This window comes from Dermacentor albipictus, chromosome 3 (assembly GCF_038994185.2).
Source record: "Dermacentor albipictus isolate Rhodes 1998 colony chromosome 3, USDA_Dalb.pri_finalv2, whole genome shotgun sequence".
In the NCBI taxonomy this organism is placed as follows: Eukaryota; Metazoa; Arthropoda; class Arachnida; order Ixodida; family Ixodidae; genus Dermacentor; species Dermacentor albipictus.
Window position 1 is genome coordinate 77,262,821 of NC_091823.1, and position 19,423 is coordinate 77,282,243.

The window sequence follows — 19,423 nt, forward strand, 5'->3', positions numbered from 1 at the left end:
AGTAACTGGAACATCCATGTATTTAATTCCCCAGTTTAGGAAATATTGTCTCGAAACTTGTATCATGCTGTAAGTTCAATTCAGTGCCAATGTTCAAGACTGAGCGTGTTGGTACCGCACACGAACGAAAGATTAAAGGAGCATGATTATAATATTTCAAGAGCAGTCACTGGGCACATTGGGATCCATTGTAAAGATTGAAGATGTCAGCTAATTTTTGACAACTGCAACATTGTGAGCAAAGATGGTAGCCAAATGACGCGAGAATGTGCGTAAGAACTGCATCCGTTTCCCTTAGTGCAAGAAACGTAGATTTCCTCACGCTATAGTCTGAAGTATTGTATCCTCGTTCCTTCTTTTGCGATGTTGAGCGCAGGCAAATTGATCATGTGACAAAACCGGCTTGGTATTGGCGGATGGTCCTTATTCTTTTATAAGAGTTTTTTGTATTTGCGTTGCTAATCCCCTTTGAGTATCTTTCATTTATTCCGCTGACAAGGGAATAAATCGATAGTTGCAAGTAGCGCTCTGTTGCGCGTGTTTTTCTTCTGCGCGGCCCATCAAACTGTTGGGCAATCCAGCTTCTAGTATCATTCCAAATGGGCGCGGCTTGCGAACTGCCCAGCCGCAATTCCTAAATTGCAACATGTGCCATATAGTAATAAATTAGGAAATTAGTTAGTAAATTTTTGTTAATTACTTGAATATGTGTTACGATTTCTCGTGCTAGTCATGCCCGCCTATTCAAATATTCCATCTCAAGGACAAGAACGATCCTATATGCCACAGGCAATTTCTAAAGATTTCATAAAAGATAAAGATGAACGCCCTGTACATAAAAAACACGTGATCAGAAGGCTACGGGTGTAGGTTGCGCCAGTCTAGTTTCTTGAACAAAATAAAACTGCCGCCTTATTCGGCAGACAGCGCAATGTGCAAAGTGGATGTTTTTCCCAAATCTTGATGATTTACGTCTCGTAAAGATTGACATACATACAAGCAGAACCAAAGAAAAAAAAAAAACTAGGATTTGCATGTGTAGTATGTGTGCAACTAGCATGTGTAGTATAAAAGCCTTTTTTTTTAGTAACCTTTATTGAAGGGAATAGTAATACTATGCCCAGTAAATAAGAAATTCTATGCATGTTTTATAGTGCGCATCACATGAAATAAATGCTCAGTGGCAGGATATTTTTTCTTTATTTGAAGCAAGTGGAAGAAGCACAACTGGTTCGGAGAAATACGCTCGTCGCGTGCCACGCACGCCCAGCATAGCTGGAGGCAGGAAAGTTCTCGATCGTCTGCCACGACCCGGACCCCTCCTGCCGCCCTCAGCGAACGCGACAACCCATCCATAGCCACAGGGCACGCAGCGCGACCTGTGATCTCGCAACCACCGTAAGCGGTGCCTATAACGCGATGCCCGAACGCACAAAGTTTCGCGGCCCACGACGTTATGCACCCTTCCCCTACTACGCGTTCGCAAGCAGCCACTTGCGTGGGCAGCAGCTTGAACCCGGAAAGCACGACGCAGGAATGGCTGGCATTTCTCGCCGTGCCTGCGCTTTCGCCAGCAGTTAATCTTCGGCCGAGGGTAGAGCACGGGCTGCTAGCGTGCGTTCAGGAAACGCGTCTGGGACCCACGCTTGGTGCTTAAGGAGTTGGTGCCGGCGACGGCGTCCCATTCTTCACCGGCCGCTGCGAACGGCCAAGTTAGAACGGGAAGCGCGTTCTTTGCGCGAATGGGGTCCCACTTGGGCTGCCACGGACAGCGGCCGTTCTCCTTGGTTCGAGTTCCATTCTTCACCGCTGACAGGGTCCGTGCTGCCGCCTGCGCCATGCCTCAGCGCGAATGCGTGTGTGCATCGAACGCGCCCTCTGCCGCCTCGTTTCGAAGACTGACAGTGGTAGAAGAGGGGGAGTAGAGCAGTCGTACGGACGCAGTCTTGACAGGAAGTATGACGTTTCTGTTGGGGTCATTTAACGGGATGTAAAGCTGCGCCAAGCACACGCGCCATCTCTAAGCCGTGCACGCCCAGCATTTGCTTCTTCCCGAGAATTGTTCCAATGAAGAATGCGAAGCCTCGAAATTTCCGCATTAGTTCATTTATGAAAAGTTTGTGTTTTACAGAACTTCCTTGAGAGTGAGATATTTCCAAATAATGGTATTGACGCTCACTTCTAACTTGTTAAGATCTGTCTGTCCAAGTTTCAGTGACTAGTTCACCGAGCTCCAGCCTTATCATCTTTGAAAGTATTATTTAGGCTTTACGAAAATGAGACTTTTACCTAAGGGCTCCAAGATTTGGCAGTTGCAGAAGTCAGAAATCATGATGATTGGCTCTAAGTTTGTCCATGAAGTATATTAAACTTTAGGTCTGTGCAATGTAAGTATTTTTCATACTGGCTGAAAATAATAAACAGCTGAAACTGCATTCACGGTGCTGATGGGGCGTTTCCATTTCCACTCTTCCACTTCTCATTTTTTTCGTCAATGGCACTTCAGTCGCTTTGAAAACCGTCATTTTGTAATATACCATATGACGAGGGCGATGGGAGATAGCGACGCAAGCTCATGTTTTTCTCTCTCCCTTAGCACCTCCCTGGAAGTGGAGCAATCCAAACCAAGATATAAATATTTTCCTTTAAAATACAAAATATTCTTCTGAAATTCGTAAATGTTTGTTAGTGTTCATCCTACCTACAGTTTTTCTAGGAATTATTATGGCCTTTGATGTACGTCATACATGTTTGTTATTTATGTTCACTGCGACTGTTCTATAGTGCCAGGTAGACAGCTTGTTCTTTTTTTTAGACTATACAGATTTTTTACAAAAAGGCTATGAGCATCGCAAATGTAGCCTTTATGCAAATGAGTTCCTAGATAATTTTTTTGCCACGAATACCGTATGGCTGAGGATACTAATGGAAAAAAGTTAATAATTCGCTTTTTTTAGAGACTTCGGGGCAGTTGTGTATATTGCGAATTTGGAGGTCGTCACATTTTAATGCACCCGTATTATTAAAATATCTTGAAAACAGCGCCTCATTCAATGTAACGGTAACCGAATCTCAACGCTCAATAGAGGCAACACCGAAACCGAGTGTGTCCCGCTGTTACATCAGACAGAAGCTGCACGTGACAAAGAGTGTGGCAGAGTTTGAATGCTTACATGTCTGGGCAAATACTGGTACAGTTTGTTGCAGCAAGCTTCTACAAGCCAATATGTGCCGTAACGGTATCTGCCACGAGTGGCCGCGACGTTCACTTTCAATCTTCGTTTCGGCTACTAGTGAAGCAGCATTTGTGCCTTAAGGTGGTATCAAAAAGTTTAGCGACCTGTTTTGGTTTTAAGAAAGTAATTTATTGAAGCACATGCAAATACTCTCACCTTCGAAATAGTCTCTTTGCACAGCAATAGCGTGCTCCCAGAGTTCGTGCCAATTTGCGAATATGCCCGGAAAATCTCTTCTGAAAGGAGTCGCACGTGTTTCTGCTGTTCGATCTTATTTTAAGAGATTGTGTCAAATGGTCATATTTGAGCTGCATTGTTTAATTTTAGAGAGGGAGTGAAATATGCGGAAGCGAGTGCTTGTAGGAATGACCTGTCGTTTACGTCGAGGGTTGCTACTCGAAATAAAACTTAGGCGTACGGGTAACACCCCGAAGCGAAGGAACGTTTGTCGTAGTCTGTAAGTCCAACGCCGCCACGACCGAAAAAAGACTAGGCATGTCCGCCGCTTAAAAAAATAATGCATGATCATCTTGTTTTTCGGCATTCACGGTATTGTGCATGAAAAGTCATCTCGAAGGGCCCGTCTATCAACAGCGAATTGTACTGCAATTTTCAGGGCGTCTGAGACAGGCCATTGCAATATAACGGCCCCCATTGGGGCGCACAAGCACCTGCCTTGTGCACGATGACTATGCACCTTGTCACAGATCACTCCTCACAGGCGAGTTTATCGTCCGAAACAATGTGGTTTGTGCCCTAACTCATTAAATCGGGCTCTGAATTATTTCACTTTCGTCTAGAAATTAACAACCTAGCTCAAAAGATGCAATCTTGGCGCGATTGCCTTATCAACCTTAAATCGAAGTGTTCACGACTTCTTCCGAAGAGAACTCCAGGACGTACTTAACTGCCGCGAATGCTGGGAGAGCTGTATTGCCGTGCATTCGGACTATTTCAAAGGTGACAGTGCTTGAATGCACATAAATAAATTTATTTATTCAAAACACAACTCGTCTCAAAACCTTTTGATACAACAATGTATGGGAAAGTAGGGCTGCCTTTTATGCACTCCCGGAGCACTTGGTTACGATCTTACGTCGATTGAACGCTTAAAACCGATAATAAATTGCTCAAATTATGTGCGATTTTTAAATTAGAAAATATAGTGGTGCATTAAAAGTGACTGCATCCAAATTTGCCATATAAACAACTGCCCGCAACGTTCAAACAAAAAAAGTAAATAATTATTTTTGTTTTAGTAGTCTTCTGAAACTACTGTTATTAGTGACAAAGTATGTCCGCCTCGCCAAGGAACTTGTTTGCAAAAAAGCCATGTTTGTTACGCTGATAGCTTTCTTATATATAAAAAAAATTCTGCACTCTGAAAGAACATTAATTACAAATATACATGGATGTTCAGGGCAGTTATACAATTTGGTAGATTTAGTTTAAACATTCTGCAAAAGCATGACAATTTTATTAACCTATAGCTCACAAAAGACGCAGGGACAGTACAGGCACACGTAGACAGCACTGATGCATATTTTAATGTACGTTGCTGCGAGGCCGAGAGTTAAAATCGCGCATCCATTTATGCATTCAGTAAATGTTAATGCCGCCTAATATTGTATGTGCCACGTGTAGGGTAAGTGAACTTTCAGTGCGTAGATTCTGAACGGGGGTGCTATAATGAACAGTAGAAGGGTGAGAACTCGTGATACAATAACTTAACAGTGGCAGTATAATTTATGGTGTGTTTTCAAAGCTTTTGTAATTTTTTTTTTACCTTACCGCAGTGACCTTGGATTCTCTACATATATGAACGCTCTAGGTCTTCCACAGAAACTGCCTCAAAAAGCAACGAAGGCCAATCGCGTTCCATCAATTACCACCTGAATCCTCGAGAAGCCCCGGTGAGAGCTGGCATACACGAACATACGATCCGATAACCACCATCACCACCGTCAACGGGGAAGTGAACACGACTTCGTGCTCGACCAAGGAGCCCTGCTGGGAATTTCTCACCACGTCCAGCGCCATCGAATGCTCACTGCTCGTCGATGGCAGCCAGGCCCGCCTGTGCCATTGATTTACGAGCCCGAAGGTTCACTTGATATCCACTCTCGCGTGCCGTGGATGTTGGCAGACGCTAGCTGATGACCTCCGAGTGCTCCGTTGTGCGCTCCCTCCCCGATTGCCGATGTTGTCGACGCAGCGCGGTTGCTTTTAGGAGAGCACTCGCACCGTAATGCACGTCCGTGTACGTGGTTGTATGAAAACGTAGCCTCGCCGGAGGGCTTTCTTTCTGCGGATTATACTTAATCTCTTGACACATGACGCCCCCGCGCAGCAAGAGACTCGGCCTTTATGTGGTGCCGTGGACTGTCGGCAGAGACGAGATCCCCTTTCTGCACCCCATTCACCCTTAAGGCCCCCTCCCTCCTCCGCCTTTTTCCCTTTCGCCCGTATCTGGCGTTGCTTCGTAGTCGTTTCGGTATGGTGCCTCCTGACTAACAGCAGCATACTTGGCGCGGATAGAAGAAGAAAATGAAAGAACGCGGCGAGAGGTGCGTGATTTTCGCTGTGCAGACCATCTTTCGAAATGCTCCGTGCAATTCTTTCATGTTCACCGGACGCCCCACCTTTGATTTCTTTTCTTGTCATTTTTGTTGTGGTTTCTTCGCGGCCTGCGCCTTTGTGAGTAAATATTGCTCTGGGCTTTCTGACCGTTCGTCTCGGTTAGCTCATCGTCCTAAACTCTTCTGTTTTCTATCGCATACCTGAGATGCTTGACTCGATAGAACAGGTGTTGTATCTTCCACCAGGTGGTCTTTTCTTTCTTCTAGCGTTGCTGTGCTCATCCCCTTATGATTTCTTGCGCGGAAAGACAAGTTTTCTCCAATGCTGCGATGCTCCGCTATTCCTCCATTTTCTTTTAGTTTTTCATTGCTTTTTGTTTTTGTTCACACCTTCGCATTGCAGTGCCTGTGAGACATAAAGCGAACGGAAATCTCACACGGAAGAAATAATGTTGACTCAGTTTTCTGACCAACACTTTCCATGAAAGGAGCCTGAAGATTGAAGCGTTCAAGGTCGTTGGCAGCTGAGAGGATGTAGTTCGATCCGCCATGTAAAGCGTCATATAGTATAGAACAAAGGTACATGAGTTCAACCAATGAAAGGGCCGAATGGTCGAGCATAACGTAGTTTTATGCAACGACATGTCAGTGTCGTTACAACTCATCAAGCTGCATCAACCTGATTAAGGCTGATAAATTATTTATCAAGCCTGATCCATAAAACTGATAGCTTGACAACGCAGTCACCCCTTTGGTTTCTATATATATACCATTTATGATAATTTTGTGCAGATATTGAAAAATCATGAGCCATTCTTCTCTGGGAAGGCGGATGACCAGCGAAGTTGTTCAGCACACGGCACAGAGGTGACACATAATTTTGAACAAAGGTACGAACACATTTATTGCCTCGGTCGGTGGTGATCGTGACGGGAAGTGCGCACACGCGTTTATTTATATACATTTGCGTATTTATATACATCCCTCTCGTGTGTGTGTGAGTGTGTGCTCTGCCTTACGAAAGGGATATGTCATTGCTGATGATGATAGTTTTTGTTGACTCACAAGAAGAAAGCACGGAAGCCTGGCCATAAACAGTTTTGCTGTAAAAGAACTGTCAGAATGCGATTTCTACGCCATACTGCTGTATCTGCAGCGCAGTGCTTCTGAATTTCTCCAATAATTAACACTCTGGTGCCCCTTGTGTCGCGACATACCTAGTGTTATCTTTGTGTAGAATATTAGAGAGCAAATTTCGGATCTTACCTTGTAATGCACTAGGTGAACCCTGCATTCTAGCAATTGTAAAGTTTGATAGCTAACAATCCTATTGAAGCCCTAGTAGAGAGACATGCTTTGTACACCGGCGATCACAGCCGATAGTGCCTCTCCGCTGCTTACAACTGAATGAATGAATGAACTTTTTTATGTGTAATAGATACCCGCCGTGGTTGCTCAGTGGCTATGGTGTTGGGCTGCTGAGCACGAGGTCGCGGGATCGAATCCCGGCCACGGCGGCCGCATTTCGATGGTGGCGAAATGCGAAAACACCCGTGTGCTTAGATTTAGGTGCACGTTAAAGAACCCCAGGTGGTCAAAATTTCCGGAGTCCTCCACTACGGCGTGCCTCATAATCAGAAAGTGGTTTTGGCACGTAAAACCCCAAATATTATTATGTGTAATAGATAAATTGGTGCATGGGCATTTAAAACAAAGCAGAAGATCGTGCAGTTTTTCCCCCGAGTAACTCTCAACAGTCACCTTATTCCTGCAGCGGACTGTGTTTTGTTCCTTGGCATAAAATTAGATTCTCACTGGAAATTTACTGATCATATTGCGTTTGTTAAACAGAAAACAGCTTTCGACATAAGAGCTCTCATAAAATCACGTTCATTCTTTTCAGAACACGCATTATTATCTTTATACTTTGCGTTCATTCACAGTCATATCACCTATGGTATTGCTTCCTGGGGAAATACGTATAACTGCCATCTCTCGTCTATTCAACACATACAGAACCAGGCTATTCGCATAATCACCAACAGTTCCTTTTACTCAAATGCTCTCCCGCTACTCCAAGCAAACATTACACTACCTGTATCTGGCTTGTTTAAGTATCATCTAAGTGTTTTCTTTTGTAAATTACTTGACAAACAGTTTCCTTACGGATTTGTGGACTACAAATTACTCACTAATACCAACCACACTAGGTTTGCGCATAATTACAACTTTTTATTACATAAATGTAACACAAACTATGGGAAAATGGCATTCTTGTTTTCAGCTTTAAATATATGGAATGACCTACCCCATTCACTTAAACTAACGTCATCTTTGAATGTATTCAAACATGAGTTAAGATTCTTTATTTCTTATTGTAAATAGTTTCATGTCCTATAACATGTTCTGTGTATAATTATGCTTGCTGATATACGTAATTTTTTATTTGTTTTCGCTTACTAATGTATTGCGTTACGCGCTTTCATTTGTTTTCCTTGTACTTTTTTATATTTGCTGCTTTAACCCATGTTTTGTACACATATTTTTTCTTTTTATTTTTAGAACCGATGGTCCCGTGGCGGTCATTGACTTTGGGACCCTCGTCTGCATACTATTTGTTGTTTACTTATTTTTTTGAATGACGAATAAACTGAAACTGAAACTGAACTGAGTAAAAGCTGCATATTGTGGCTTTGTAGAGCTAAGGTCCCCATACAGTTGGACAGCGAGTGTGTCAAAGCTTGCGCCCACGTGCTAGAGCAACATGGGCAAAATATAGACAAACTTATCACGCAATAAACAAAACATGCAGTGGTGCAAACCTGCCGAGTCACGACAGCCAGTGCGGGTGCACCGCGTTGTATGGAAGTTCCAGCGTATTGGGCCACGGAAGCACAAAGGCGGAGAGAGATATTCATGAGAGGTTCCCCATCACCAGGCACGGTGACACGTGAGTCAAGAAAACAAGGTCCTTAAGTGACTGTTTCTATGCTTTAACATGGCTTATTTTAAAGCGAAAGCTTTACTGGCCGCGAACTTGCCATTTAGCCGTGGCGGTGCTCCGAGGAGGCACATGACGTCACAACGCGCGCTTCGCCGCATATATTTCTCTCTCTCTCTCGCTCTCGTGCCCCACTCACTACTGCGCATGCGCCTCTAGTCACACCGAGTCACAGGTGTTCCGCCGCTGTGCAGCGTCGCGCCTTTCGGCCACCGCCGTTTGGTATGACATCAAACCGCGTTCCTCGTCGTTGCGCTCGTCTCCACTCCATTCGCCAGCTGCGTCGCATGCCTGATAATATGTCGGAGGATTGAAAAGGAGAGCTCGCGTGGGCCGCAACCACAGTTGAGGTGGTAGTAAGGACGGTGACACTTCTGATAAGCAGGAGGAGGCCTGGAATCGACATCGGAACGAGATGAAGAGGAAATGAATCGCCCAGGAAACAGACGAACAGCGTGCCGAACGACTGGCTAAACGCCGCAACATAGCTAGACAACCAGACTAACCTGGACTTGCAATCAAGATTAACCAAGGCTAACCATGCTATGCCTTAGCTGTCGCTACGTATATCCTGGCATAGCCGAGCGGAGCCACCGCCAATTTTTTAGCTCAGGCGTCTCGTGGTGGTTTTACGGCGGCTTTTTTGCGCGTGTGCTGCAGGACTGCCTCAGGGTATATTCGTAATTTCCCAGAGTATATTTCAGTTGCTAGTTCCAACATTGTTTCTTCGTCTCTTGCCTTGCGTACATTGTGTTAACTGCTGGATTTAACGAGAATATGTGAAAAACGTCACTTTACTTCTACAAGAAAAGTGCCTACAAGAAGCTACTGTTACGGTATAAAGCGTTCAAAAGAAGCTGCATGTATGCGTCTTGCTTGTTAGCAGCAGCCTACGGCATGACTTAGTCCGAAGAAATTACCATGTTCACGGGCCAAAAGAAAAACGAAATGTTCAAAGCACCGGCGTTATTATAAGCTAAACAATGAGCATGTCATATGCGCCGTAAAATCTATGCACAGGGTTTTAAACATCACATAGTTGTGCATTATGAGGAACTTGGCCTGTGCCCTCCTCACTGGAAGGCGGATGCGACAACATCCAGCTATAGCGCAGCTATATATATATATATATATATATATATATATATATATATATATATATATATATATATGTGTGTGTGTATGTGTGTGTGTGTGTGTGTGTGTGTGTGTGTGTGTGTGTTTCTGTGTGTGTAGACGTTTAATTTTCGCGCTGCATTGTTTGTATTGCAGCTTGGTACCCGTTTCATGGTACGCCGAGCGCCATATGGTATTATAGGGCGCTATAGGAAGTGCTAAACGGCGCACGTACGTGATGACACTATTCCTCACGTCGACCAGAAATTGATGAAGGCGTGCTTCGGCGCTTCCAAAGCGTTGAGGAGAATAGTCACGTGGTTTATACACGTTCCCCTGCCAGGGAGACTACTGCGAAGCGATAACTTACATGACAAAATAAAATAAGCAACGAAGAAACTCTACTTTCATTGAAGCGGTAATTGGATAACAGGACGACGGCCGGGTAGGATTAGCCCTGTCTAGATATGGGAAAAAATATCAAGTGTCTTTCTTTCTTTCTTTCCTTCTTTCTTTCTTCCTTTCTTCCTTTCTTTCTTTCCTTCTTTCTTTCTTTCTCTTTCTCGCTCTTTCTTTCCTTCTTTCTTTCTTTCTTTCTTTCTTTCTTTCTTTCTTTTTGTGGCGTCACATTATTAAGAATACGGCAGCTGTCAATCCCTTTTACGAGCAAGTTTTTAGCATATGTAGCCACGAGGAGAAGTTTAGTTTTGTCTACCTAAAGATATTGGAAATTCACTTATCGCAATCGAGTATCGCCAAGCTGATTTGTAAAAGGCTCCTTACGCTTGAAAAGCTTAATTTTAGTAACTGGTACATGAAGCTTTCGCAGCAAGTTTGCTAATCAAAATTTTGCACGGAGAACCAGACATATATACTATCGCTATTACAAATGCTAAGGGAGTGCACTCAATCAACGTTAAGCTTAGATGCTCAATAAAAATTTAGAAAAAGAAACAGCGGTGACATAGTACTAGCTCTAGACAACTGCTCGCGATGATATTTCTTTCATCCTATGAGTCATTGCCAGCCCATTTACCTTTTCTTCGGCGAGTGGGTTAGGCAGTCGTACTAGCTTTGCAGTCAAATGGCCGGAGACTGAGAGTAGTATAACGTACACCTTTCTTTATTGCTGACGACCAAAAACTTAAAAAACAAAACACGAGAATACGGAACGACATATAGCACATTTGTCAATCCTGGCTACGGAGCTTCATGGATATCGTCGCGTGTTGTGAGGCCGCGCGCGACCCATCTGTGCAGCCAAGTGCTTCGGCTGCGCGTTGCGCAAACGTTGTAGCTGTTGCGAAACGAGATAGGTGGCGAGGCCACGCGTTCGAACTGAATCAGATTCGGACGTAGCTCACTCTGTGCCTGTTCCCGGTGCATTCCGTTACATGCATCGCTCCAAAGAGCCGGCGCTGCTTACGTAACATTTAATATGTCATTGCGTTCTGGTCGAACGAGCCCGCGGATTTAAAGGGAGTGGTGGCGAAACGGACTTGTCTGCCAGTCAAAGATTTTACTGGTTCATTTTGTATAGCTGACAAGTGAGTTGGGAATCTCAACTTTTGTGAACATCTGCCCCGTGCGGTCAGGAGGTAACCCCTACCTTCGGCACGTAGGTAGAGGAAGAAAAAATTGGCTGCTTCAACATGTATGAAATGGCCGCGTGGCACTATTAGGCTTGCAACTGCTATGAAGGCACCCGAAGGCCTTCCAGTGCGATACATTGGCGGCAAAAAGGCTGAATGGTTGTATATTATAATTCCCGCATGGCCATCACGTACGTTAGCTTCTGTCAGAAGATGAAGGTGCGCTTTGCAGACGCGTGGGCAGGCTCGAAAAGAGTTACTGCTGTACCGAGGATACCTGTTTCCACATACAGTCAGGATTGCAACTACTTGGAAAAATATTTTGCACGCAGTTTTCGTCTACGCGATATTCATTCTTCATTTATTGTTCTCATGTCACGATTATGTAGTTGTGTTATTCAACACATGGCTCATACCCACGAGGGAGGACTTGCCAGGCTTTTGGCAGCAATCAGTGTTCTATCAAATTTAAAGCTGCGTGTAATATGAAGTCGGAATCACACAAGTCATTCGTTTTTAATCGAGGCAAGTTTTTCAAAAGAGGATTATGAAAGAGCATACTTACGTATATTCTTGCGAAATAAATTTTAAAAATGCGGCCATTATTATAGAAAGAAATAGCGATATTCAAATAATAGGTAAATAAAAGATACCCTTAGTATGTATCTCCTAACTAATCTACTTTAAAACCTATCACGCAATAGCGGAGCTAATGCCGAACAGCCCTAATGAGAAATGGATATGTCCCATGGCTGCCATGTCCAGTAATCCGATACGAAACATATAAGATCACCCATAAAAACTCGTTTGCCCCGCTTGTCATATGATATTAATTGGATATATATAACATGTTTTATGTTTTTTTAGTAGGGAGTGATGTAGTCACGAACATTTATAACAAATCTGGGGACTACAAGCTCCTAAAAAGCTAATAGCTCAGTAGGTGGAGTAGTGTAAAATACCATTACTAACCTTTTACTAGCCAATTACAAGAGCAAGAGATCCACAGGTGCACGTAAGTCAATTTCAAAAACGCTACTACCTCGTCTTGCCTGTGCTATATTTTGCTGCGTATTGGTCGCCTCAGCGTGACAATTATATGAAGTGCAGTGAATAACAGTTATGTACGTTACCTCCTGGCGACGCGTTTGTGCAGACATTACTTCATAAAAATTCAGGTTCATAACTGTGCTAAGTTATACAAATACATAGGCGATCAGTGCTCCACGACACCACCTAAAGGGGCCTTATTTATACCGATAAGGTCGGAGTCAAAACAGCGGAATGGCACAAAACAAGGCAGTGAAACGGACGACCAAACGCGTGTTCCTGCCACAGCTCGACTACGTGAGCGCCCTCGCTTTGTAGACATAAGGTCGTTCTTTAAAGCACGTCATGAAGTATCCCGGTCATTGTATTGTGCGTTTTTAGCTGTTAATATGTGTTCCTTGCGATACAATTATCAACATACTTAACGTTCCTGCCGATTATGATGCTTGTGTATCCTTATTTGATGGCGTTTATATATAAAACTAAACCACTCGGCAACTCTGTTCTCGCTTTAATTTGAAGCATTCTTTGCCTCATTCCACGCACGATACTGTTCGTCCGTGGGTAGATACTTTTTCTCTCGCTACACTTCGGGCCTCGGTAACGTGTAATGCATATAACCGACAGTGGAATCCAGCTCTAGCCGCTGAAGTACAGCAGCCCAATTCTCTTAACACTGGACCGCTATCGCACGAAAAGCGCTTCTCGTGCCAAAGCTGGCTAGCTATTTAGCTAGCCAGCTTTGGCACGAGAAGCTGGCTAGCTGACTAGCTTGTTAGTGATAGCCCACACTTTGAGATACTTTGTAAGAATTAACTGCCTCCAGGGCCAGCCTACGTTCCCCAATACTTTCCTCGTAGCAGCAAACACTATACGCAGAAAGTGTTCGACGCTGCATCACCTTCATGATCGGCCCAAGTCGAAGAATTTTTTTTTACTTTTTATCGCCATGGCGCAAGGTCCACTTTGTTTTAACATACGCCACATGACATAGACATAGGTACGCAAGATTGCTTAACACGTGTAGCCGCTGAAGACGTCACAATTCATGTTTTTCTTGCTTGCGCTCGTCCAGAAGCTACGTAAAACGCAGCAATTGGCATGTCGTAAGCTCGCTTCGAACGAATAGAGTAGAAATGCGTCCAACTATAGACCGTCGTCTTGCTGCTGTCGTCACACACATGCTCGCGTCATGCACATAGTTGTTCGTGTTTCGTGGAGACCTCGGTCCACCCGGTAACTCTTTGCATAATCCCAAAGAATTCCGGGTATACAGGCAGCTACTATCCATACGGTTCACATAACATGGGTATCCACACTGCGTGATATCTGCTTCATTTCTTTTATAGCTTTTCCTTTACTAGGCTACGCTTTTGGAAGGTAAGTGATGTAATTATCTTTTGGGCATAGAATTACCGGTCGTAACCCAAAATATCCCCGCTAATAACTCCGTTGAGTAGTACATGCTACTAGCCGAGCCATGGTAAGCCATGGCTGCTAAGGTCTCAGTGAATTCTTAATTTAGCTTTGCTAGCTTTATGTACCTACTGGGTAGAAAATACTACTACCTGTGCCACTGCTACCCAGTCTTACTAAAACCTTTGTAAATTGTTCCTATAGCTTTGCTGGATTTATCTGCCAACTCATTTGGGTACTAAATGCTGCTACCTGGGTCGCTAGCACACCTGCGATTACTAAGATCTTGGCGAGCGTTGTGACAAACTGACGCAACATATTTTTCTAAGAGTGACGTAGGCCTACATTTGCGCCATCCGTCTCCAAAGCGCGCGGCGAAGCCCGCCAGCATTCTCGCTTCATTCTTGTCAGGCACGCTCTAGCCGTTCTAGTTAAAGCGACGATCGTGCTCACCTCCTCGGACGTGCGCCAGGCGGCTCTTCACGAGTCCCACGGTGTTCGAGGCTACGCAGCGATAAGTCGTCGAGTGCAGTTCCGGCCGGAACTGGGACGGGACGAACGCCGGAAGCACGAGTGAGCCGTCGGCACGCGTCTCTCGCAGCCCCGGAACCTGCATGTGAAGAGCGTAGACAGTTTTGACCTGTGCATAGTTTACAGATAACCTGTCCACCGGAGTCGTGGGTGGCAGTAGAAAAAAAAATAAATTTGGTGACGGCATCCTGCGACGTTATCTCCCACTAACTACAATGCGTTTTGAAAAACATTTTGTGTCCCGCGAGTGTTCTCGTCAAAGGAAAGCAATCGAAGCACTGCACGTTAACGATTGCGTCACCACCAGTGCTTTACCCCAGCAGCCAATATCACGATGTTAAGTCACTACTGTGTTAACTTTGCGAGCTGTCACGATCAAACTCTGGGGCACGAGGTACTAGCGCTGTTGCTGCCCCACATGTCGCCAGTGTTTCGCCAACGTACTTCGCAAGAGTAGATGCGCTTGCGGACAAGTTAAATAACTCCTTTATCAGCTTTGTTAGTGCTAGCGTAGCCGTATTCTGATTTTCAGCCCACAGTGCCAAGTATTGATATAGGTTGGAATGTGGTAGGCGTGTCTGTCGTCGTGGGATACTTCCACAATTACGCGATAATCTGGCGAAAAGCAAAACAGCGTGCGCGTCACAGTATATAGCTCATATACAATAATAATCACATACTTTAGCATAGCGCAGTTATCAGAACACATTGTTCATTAATTTCAATGCGCAATGTAATTATTTCTCTTTTAAGAATGCCTTTCCCAGAAAGAGAAACTCCAATTTGTGATCAATCAGTTATGAGGCTGCATTACACCAACACTGGGATTAGGTAAGTTTATTGTGGTCTGACCATTAACCATCTTCGACACTTGGATGAAACTAAATCCTCAACAAACATTTTAATGAATTCACTTGACAGAGGTTCTGAACACCTTAGAAGTCATACAATAGGAAGAACTAAAAATACACGTAGGAACAATGCGAACATTATCTGAGCACTGAACATATCAAAAACATGCCAGCGCCCATTCTACAATTGAAATTAGAAACAGTTACATATTCGTCCATACATCCTTTCTTTTTTTTTTGAGAAAAAGAAACGAAATAGGAAATGCTGAGAATTACAGCAGTACACATGTAAAATACACATAAGTATCCAGGCAAGCCCACCAGCACTAAATTAAACGGTCTCACAGATCTTTTCAGAAGAAGAAAGCGCAATATGTCTTCAGAAATTTGTGCGATTAGAAGCCATGTCTTGTATTCCCAGGAAAACCATGCGAATAATATGAGCCGTATTAGCATCGCTAGCCCTCGGACTTTGTTAAAGGGATTTCGAAAGTTTCTTTTTATTATTATGGCGCTCAAAGTAAAAATTTTATTGCACTGGAAAATGAATTTATCTTTCGCTCATGGCCATTTCGGTGACCAGCTTTGTCAAACGGCAGTCAGGTTGTAAGCTATAGAAAAAAAATAAGCATTTTCTCTGGCTAAGAGCCAGTTGCTAAGATTTATTCTATCCCTTTTTTTTTGTGCAATGCAAAGGCATGTACAGGGCGAAGAATTTCGTCTCAGTAACGCGAAAAATGCAGCAGCATTCGTTTATAAGAATTTTTCTGCTTGCAGTCAGGATCGTGTTTATGTACTGTGTCTTGAGTAATTCAGTACATCACTGTGGAAGCTGCAGGCGTGTTCGACCAATCATGGGTGCGAACACAGCTTAAAGGTGCCCTTCTGCGCCCTGTCGTCATTTAGCGGGGAGCTCTGCAGCGCAGGCGGCGGCAGCATCTCCTAAGATTTCAACTGCCCAGCGAGATCAGCTGTTCTGATAGCAGCTGTTGAAGATTCATTCCAGATTTCCTCTGAAACCAAAAATGGGTGCGTACTCAAAAGGGACACTAAAGCGAAACAATAAATCAGGTGAATCTAACAAAACATTGTTTGCGAACCCTGCAGACAGTCATTTCAATATAATAGATTCATTATTAGATGAGAAAATGGAGGTCGAAGTATCTGTATTTGAATTTCAAATTCAAATTCAATTTCTTTGTTTTCCAAAACAAGTTTTGTGGTTGACAGGGCTAAAAGCTGCGGTCTGCAGCTTGACAGAGGCCCGGACACCATATTCAAGGCAGGGCTTGACCTCGATGTGAATGTCGAACTGTTAAACAAAAATGTTTGGAACAGTAACTAACAGTTCATCAGAATAAGAATACATAATACCACATTATACACAGAAGCATATATATATATATATATATATATATATATATATATATATATATATATATATATATATATATATATATATATATATATATATATATATATATATATATATATATATGCACATATACATGTATATATAAGAATTCACATATGCAGACACAGGAGTATTTAGCTTCTGTTAAAGAAAAAAAGAATTATGAATGTACGTAGTTCACGACAATAGTGGTAGGTATGATATTTTTTTAAGAAAAGAGCTGTTGAAGTAATGCTAGTCTGGGATTTACTATATCTTTGTATTTGCTTAGGATTAACGGAAGATTATATTTCAAAGACTGCAGTTTGTAAAAAGTGCGGAAACACCGAATTATCCAAAAGTCAAGAGAACGTGTACTGACATTGGTATTTTGCTGAAGCAGTGCTATTGTGCTAATAAAGTTTTTAGAAGTGGGTGAAGACACATAGGATGAACGCAAAACACGAAATTCATACATATATTGTTATATCATAATGTTGTAAACCTAAAATAATATTCTGTGGAAGCTAAATAATCGATATTTGCGATATTGCGAACAACTTCCTTTTGTAATAAACAAGTGTTTGTAATATTCCTTTGTTTAGTGGTCAACCATACGAGACTACAGTAATTAATATGGGAAGCGAACAATGCAGAATAAATTTGTTTTTTGGCTTCCACAGGGAGAATTGCACGGCAACGTGATAGAGTTCCTGTGGTCATTGAAAGGTTTTTGCATAAGTTGTCAACATGTGAATCCCGTGTGAGATTAGAGCTAAATGTTACTCCGAGAATTTTATATTCACTGACAATTTCGATCCTGTGCCCGCCGCAGTATATATCCTGTTCTAAATTAATTACTTTATTTTTTGCACGGAAGAAAAGTACCTTGGTTTTAGCTGGGTTAATCTTGAGGCAGTTAGAGTTTGACCAGAAAAAGAGCTTTTCAAGGACCTGATTACGTCTTGACGCTAGATCGGATTCATCAGTTCCGGAGAGTAGGATAGTGCTATCATCGGCATATATGATAAATTTTGAGCTTGTGTCAGTACGAACAATATCGTTTATGTATACGTTAAACAAAAGAGAACCTAAAATACTGCCTTGAGGTACACCACATTTTATATCGATCGGAGATGAATGGTAATTGCCAATGTACACAGACTGAGTCCTGTTGGCTAAGTACGAACGGAATAGTTCGAGCTGCTTACCACGAACCCCGAAACGACGACCCCGGTAAGTCAGTGTGACGTCGGGGATGCCAAAGTATGTTTTCGCATAAGGGCCGCGTTGGCTGAGTAAAGGCTCCAGAAAGTTGCCATGTTTAATATTTGGTTCCTTTAGAACACGATGTAGTCAATCTGTACCTCTATATAATTAAGTAGGCCGTAGAAGATGCCCTCAAAATTCATGACGCCCCAGCGACCAAGTGCGAGAACTTCAAGGAGGCATCGCCACTCGTCTTTCGTTCTTGCGCTTTTTCTGGTTTACCAAGCGTCTTATCGTGGTAAGAGTGGTGTTTTTGGTGTCATAGAAGTGTAATTTACCGTTGCATAAGAAATAATTTTTCTCTTTACTGTCCCTTTAAGAGAAACAGGCGAGAATGAGAGTTGCATAGACGCTGGAAGCGGAGATGGTGGCCCCATCCCTCCATGCCCAGCGTATCCCCTTCTGCACGGTGCACTGATATTTGTAAGTAGGTCCAGCCGTATTCTTAATTAAATATTGTGCACATTTACCGCGGTCCTGCCACGCTGTTCCAAGCATGTTCAACGCCAACATATTCCTTCCTCTCGCGTAGACGAACAGCTTGTAGTGACAGCGCACAAGTAAGCGTACGGGTGCCATTTTTGCGAAGGACGAAGCAGTGCCTATATGATGGAGTACTCCACGGTGTTGCGGCTGTGCTGACTGTACGTATGAATTTGTCTACTCTCAAATTACACCATTCTTTGCACTTTTTAAATGCCAAATAATGTCTGCACCGTGGCTTTCCATTATTTTTTTTTGCGCTCTGCACGTTATCATTCCAACAAGTGGACAAATCTATTTTCAGTATTATATAGCCTCGCTAAATATATCTTTAGAGAGCGAAGCAAAATCACGCAATAAACTATCCAGCGAACTGTAGAGAAGCTTTCAAGGAAACATCTGCCGACAAGACCACTTGTCAAGGACATATTTATTTTATTCTAGTACCCTAAAAGCCTATACGGGCATTACATAGGGCTGCTACAATAAATCAGGGACAGTTACAGTACACGCACTTAAACAGATAATGCATGCACAAATAAAAAGAAGAACACAAGCGGATAAACAGGGACGAAAATAAAAACCGTAAGAGCACTACAATGACACATCCTAAACATTGAAAATGCCTATAGCATTAAAGTCGGTGTAAAACAAAATCAACGTTACTTGGTTACTTCATACAAGGAAAATGCTTTCTAAAATAGGTACACATGCCAGGCGAAACTGCATGAAGCAATGCAATAACACAACCAGAGAAACTTTTATGGACTACAAGTTACTCTGTTCTAACCTAAAACAAAACAAATTGCGCCACAAACATCAAAATATGGTGAGGAAAAAAATTATTAGAAGGGCACAAGACCACATTGATACCAATAATGAATGAGCAAGAGAACCCTACGTGAG

At 43.1% G+C, this 19,423-nt stretch overlaps 1 protein-coding gene across 3 annotated transcripts in view; it reads right to left on the minus strand.

The window, feature by feature from the left end:
* Positions 1 to 19,423, minus strand: part of LOC139057416 (cell adhesion molecule Dscam1-like) — a 336,268-nt gene that overhangs the window by 184,123 nt on the left and 132,722 nt on the right. For all 3 annotated transcript variants that reach the window (XM_070535634.1, XM_070535633.1, XM_070535632.1), the window contains exon 3: positions 14,444 to 14,600. In XM_070535634.1, the coding sequence (XP_070391735.1) occupies positions 14,444 to 14,600 (157 nt within the window). The remainder of the gene's footprint in view (positions 1 to 14,443; positions 14,601 to 19,423) is intronic.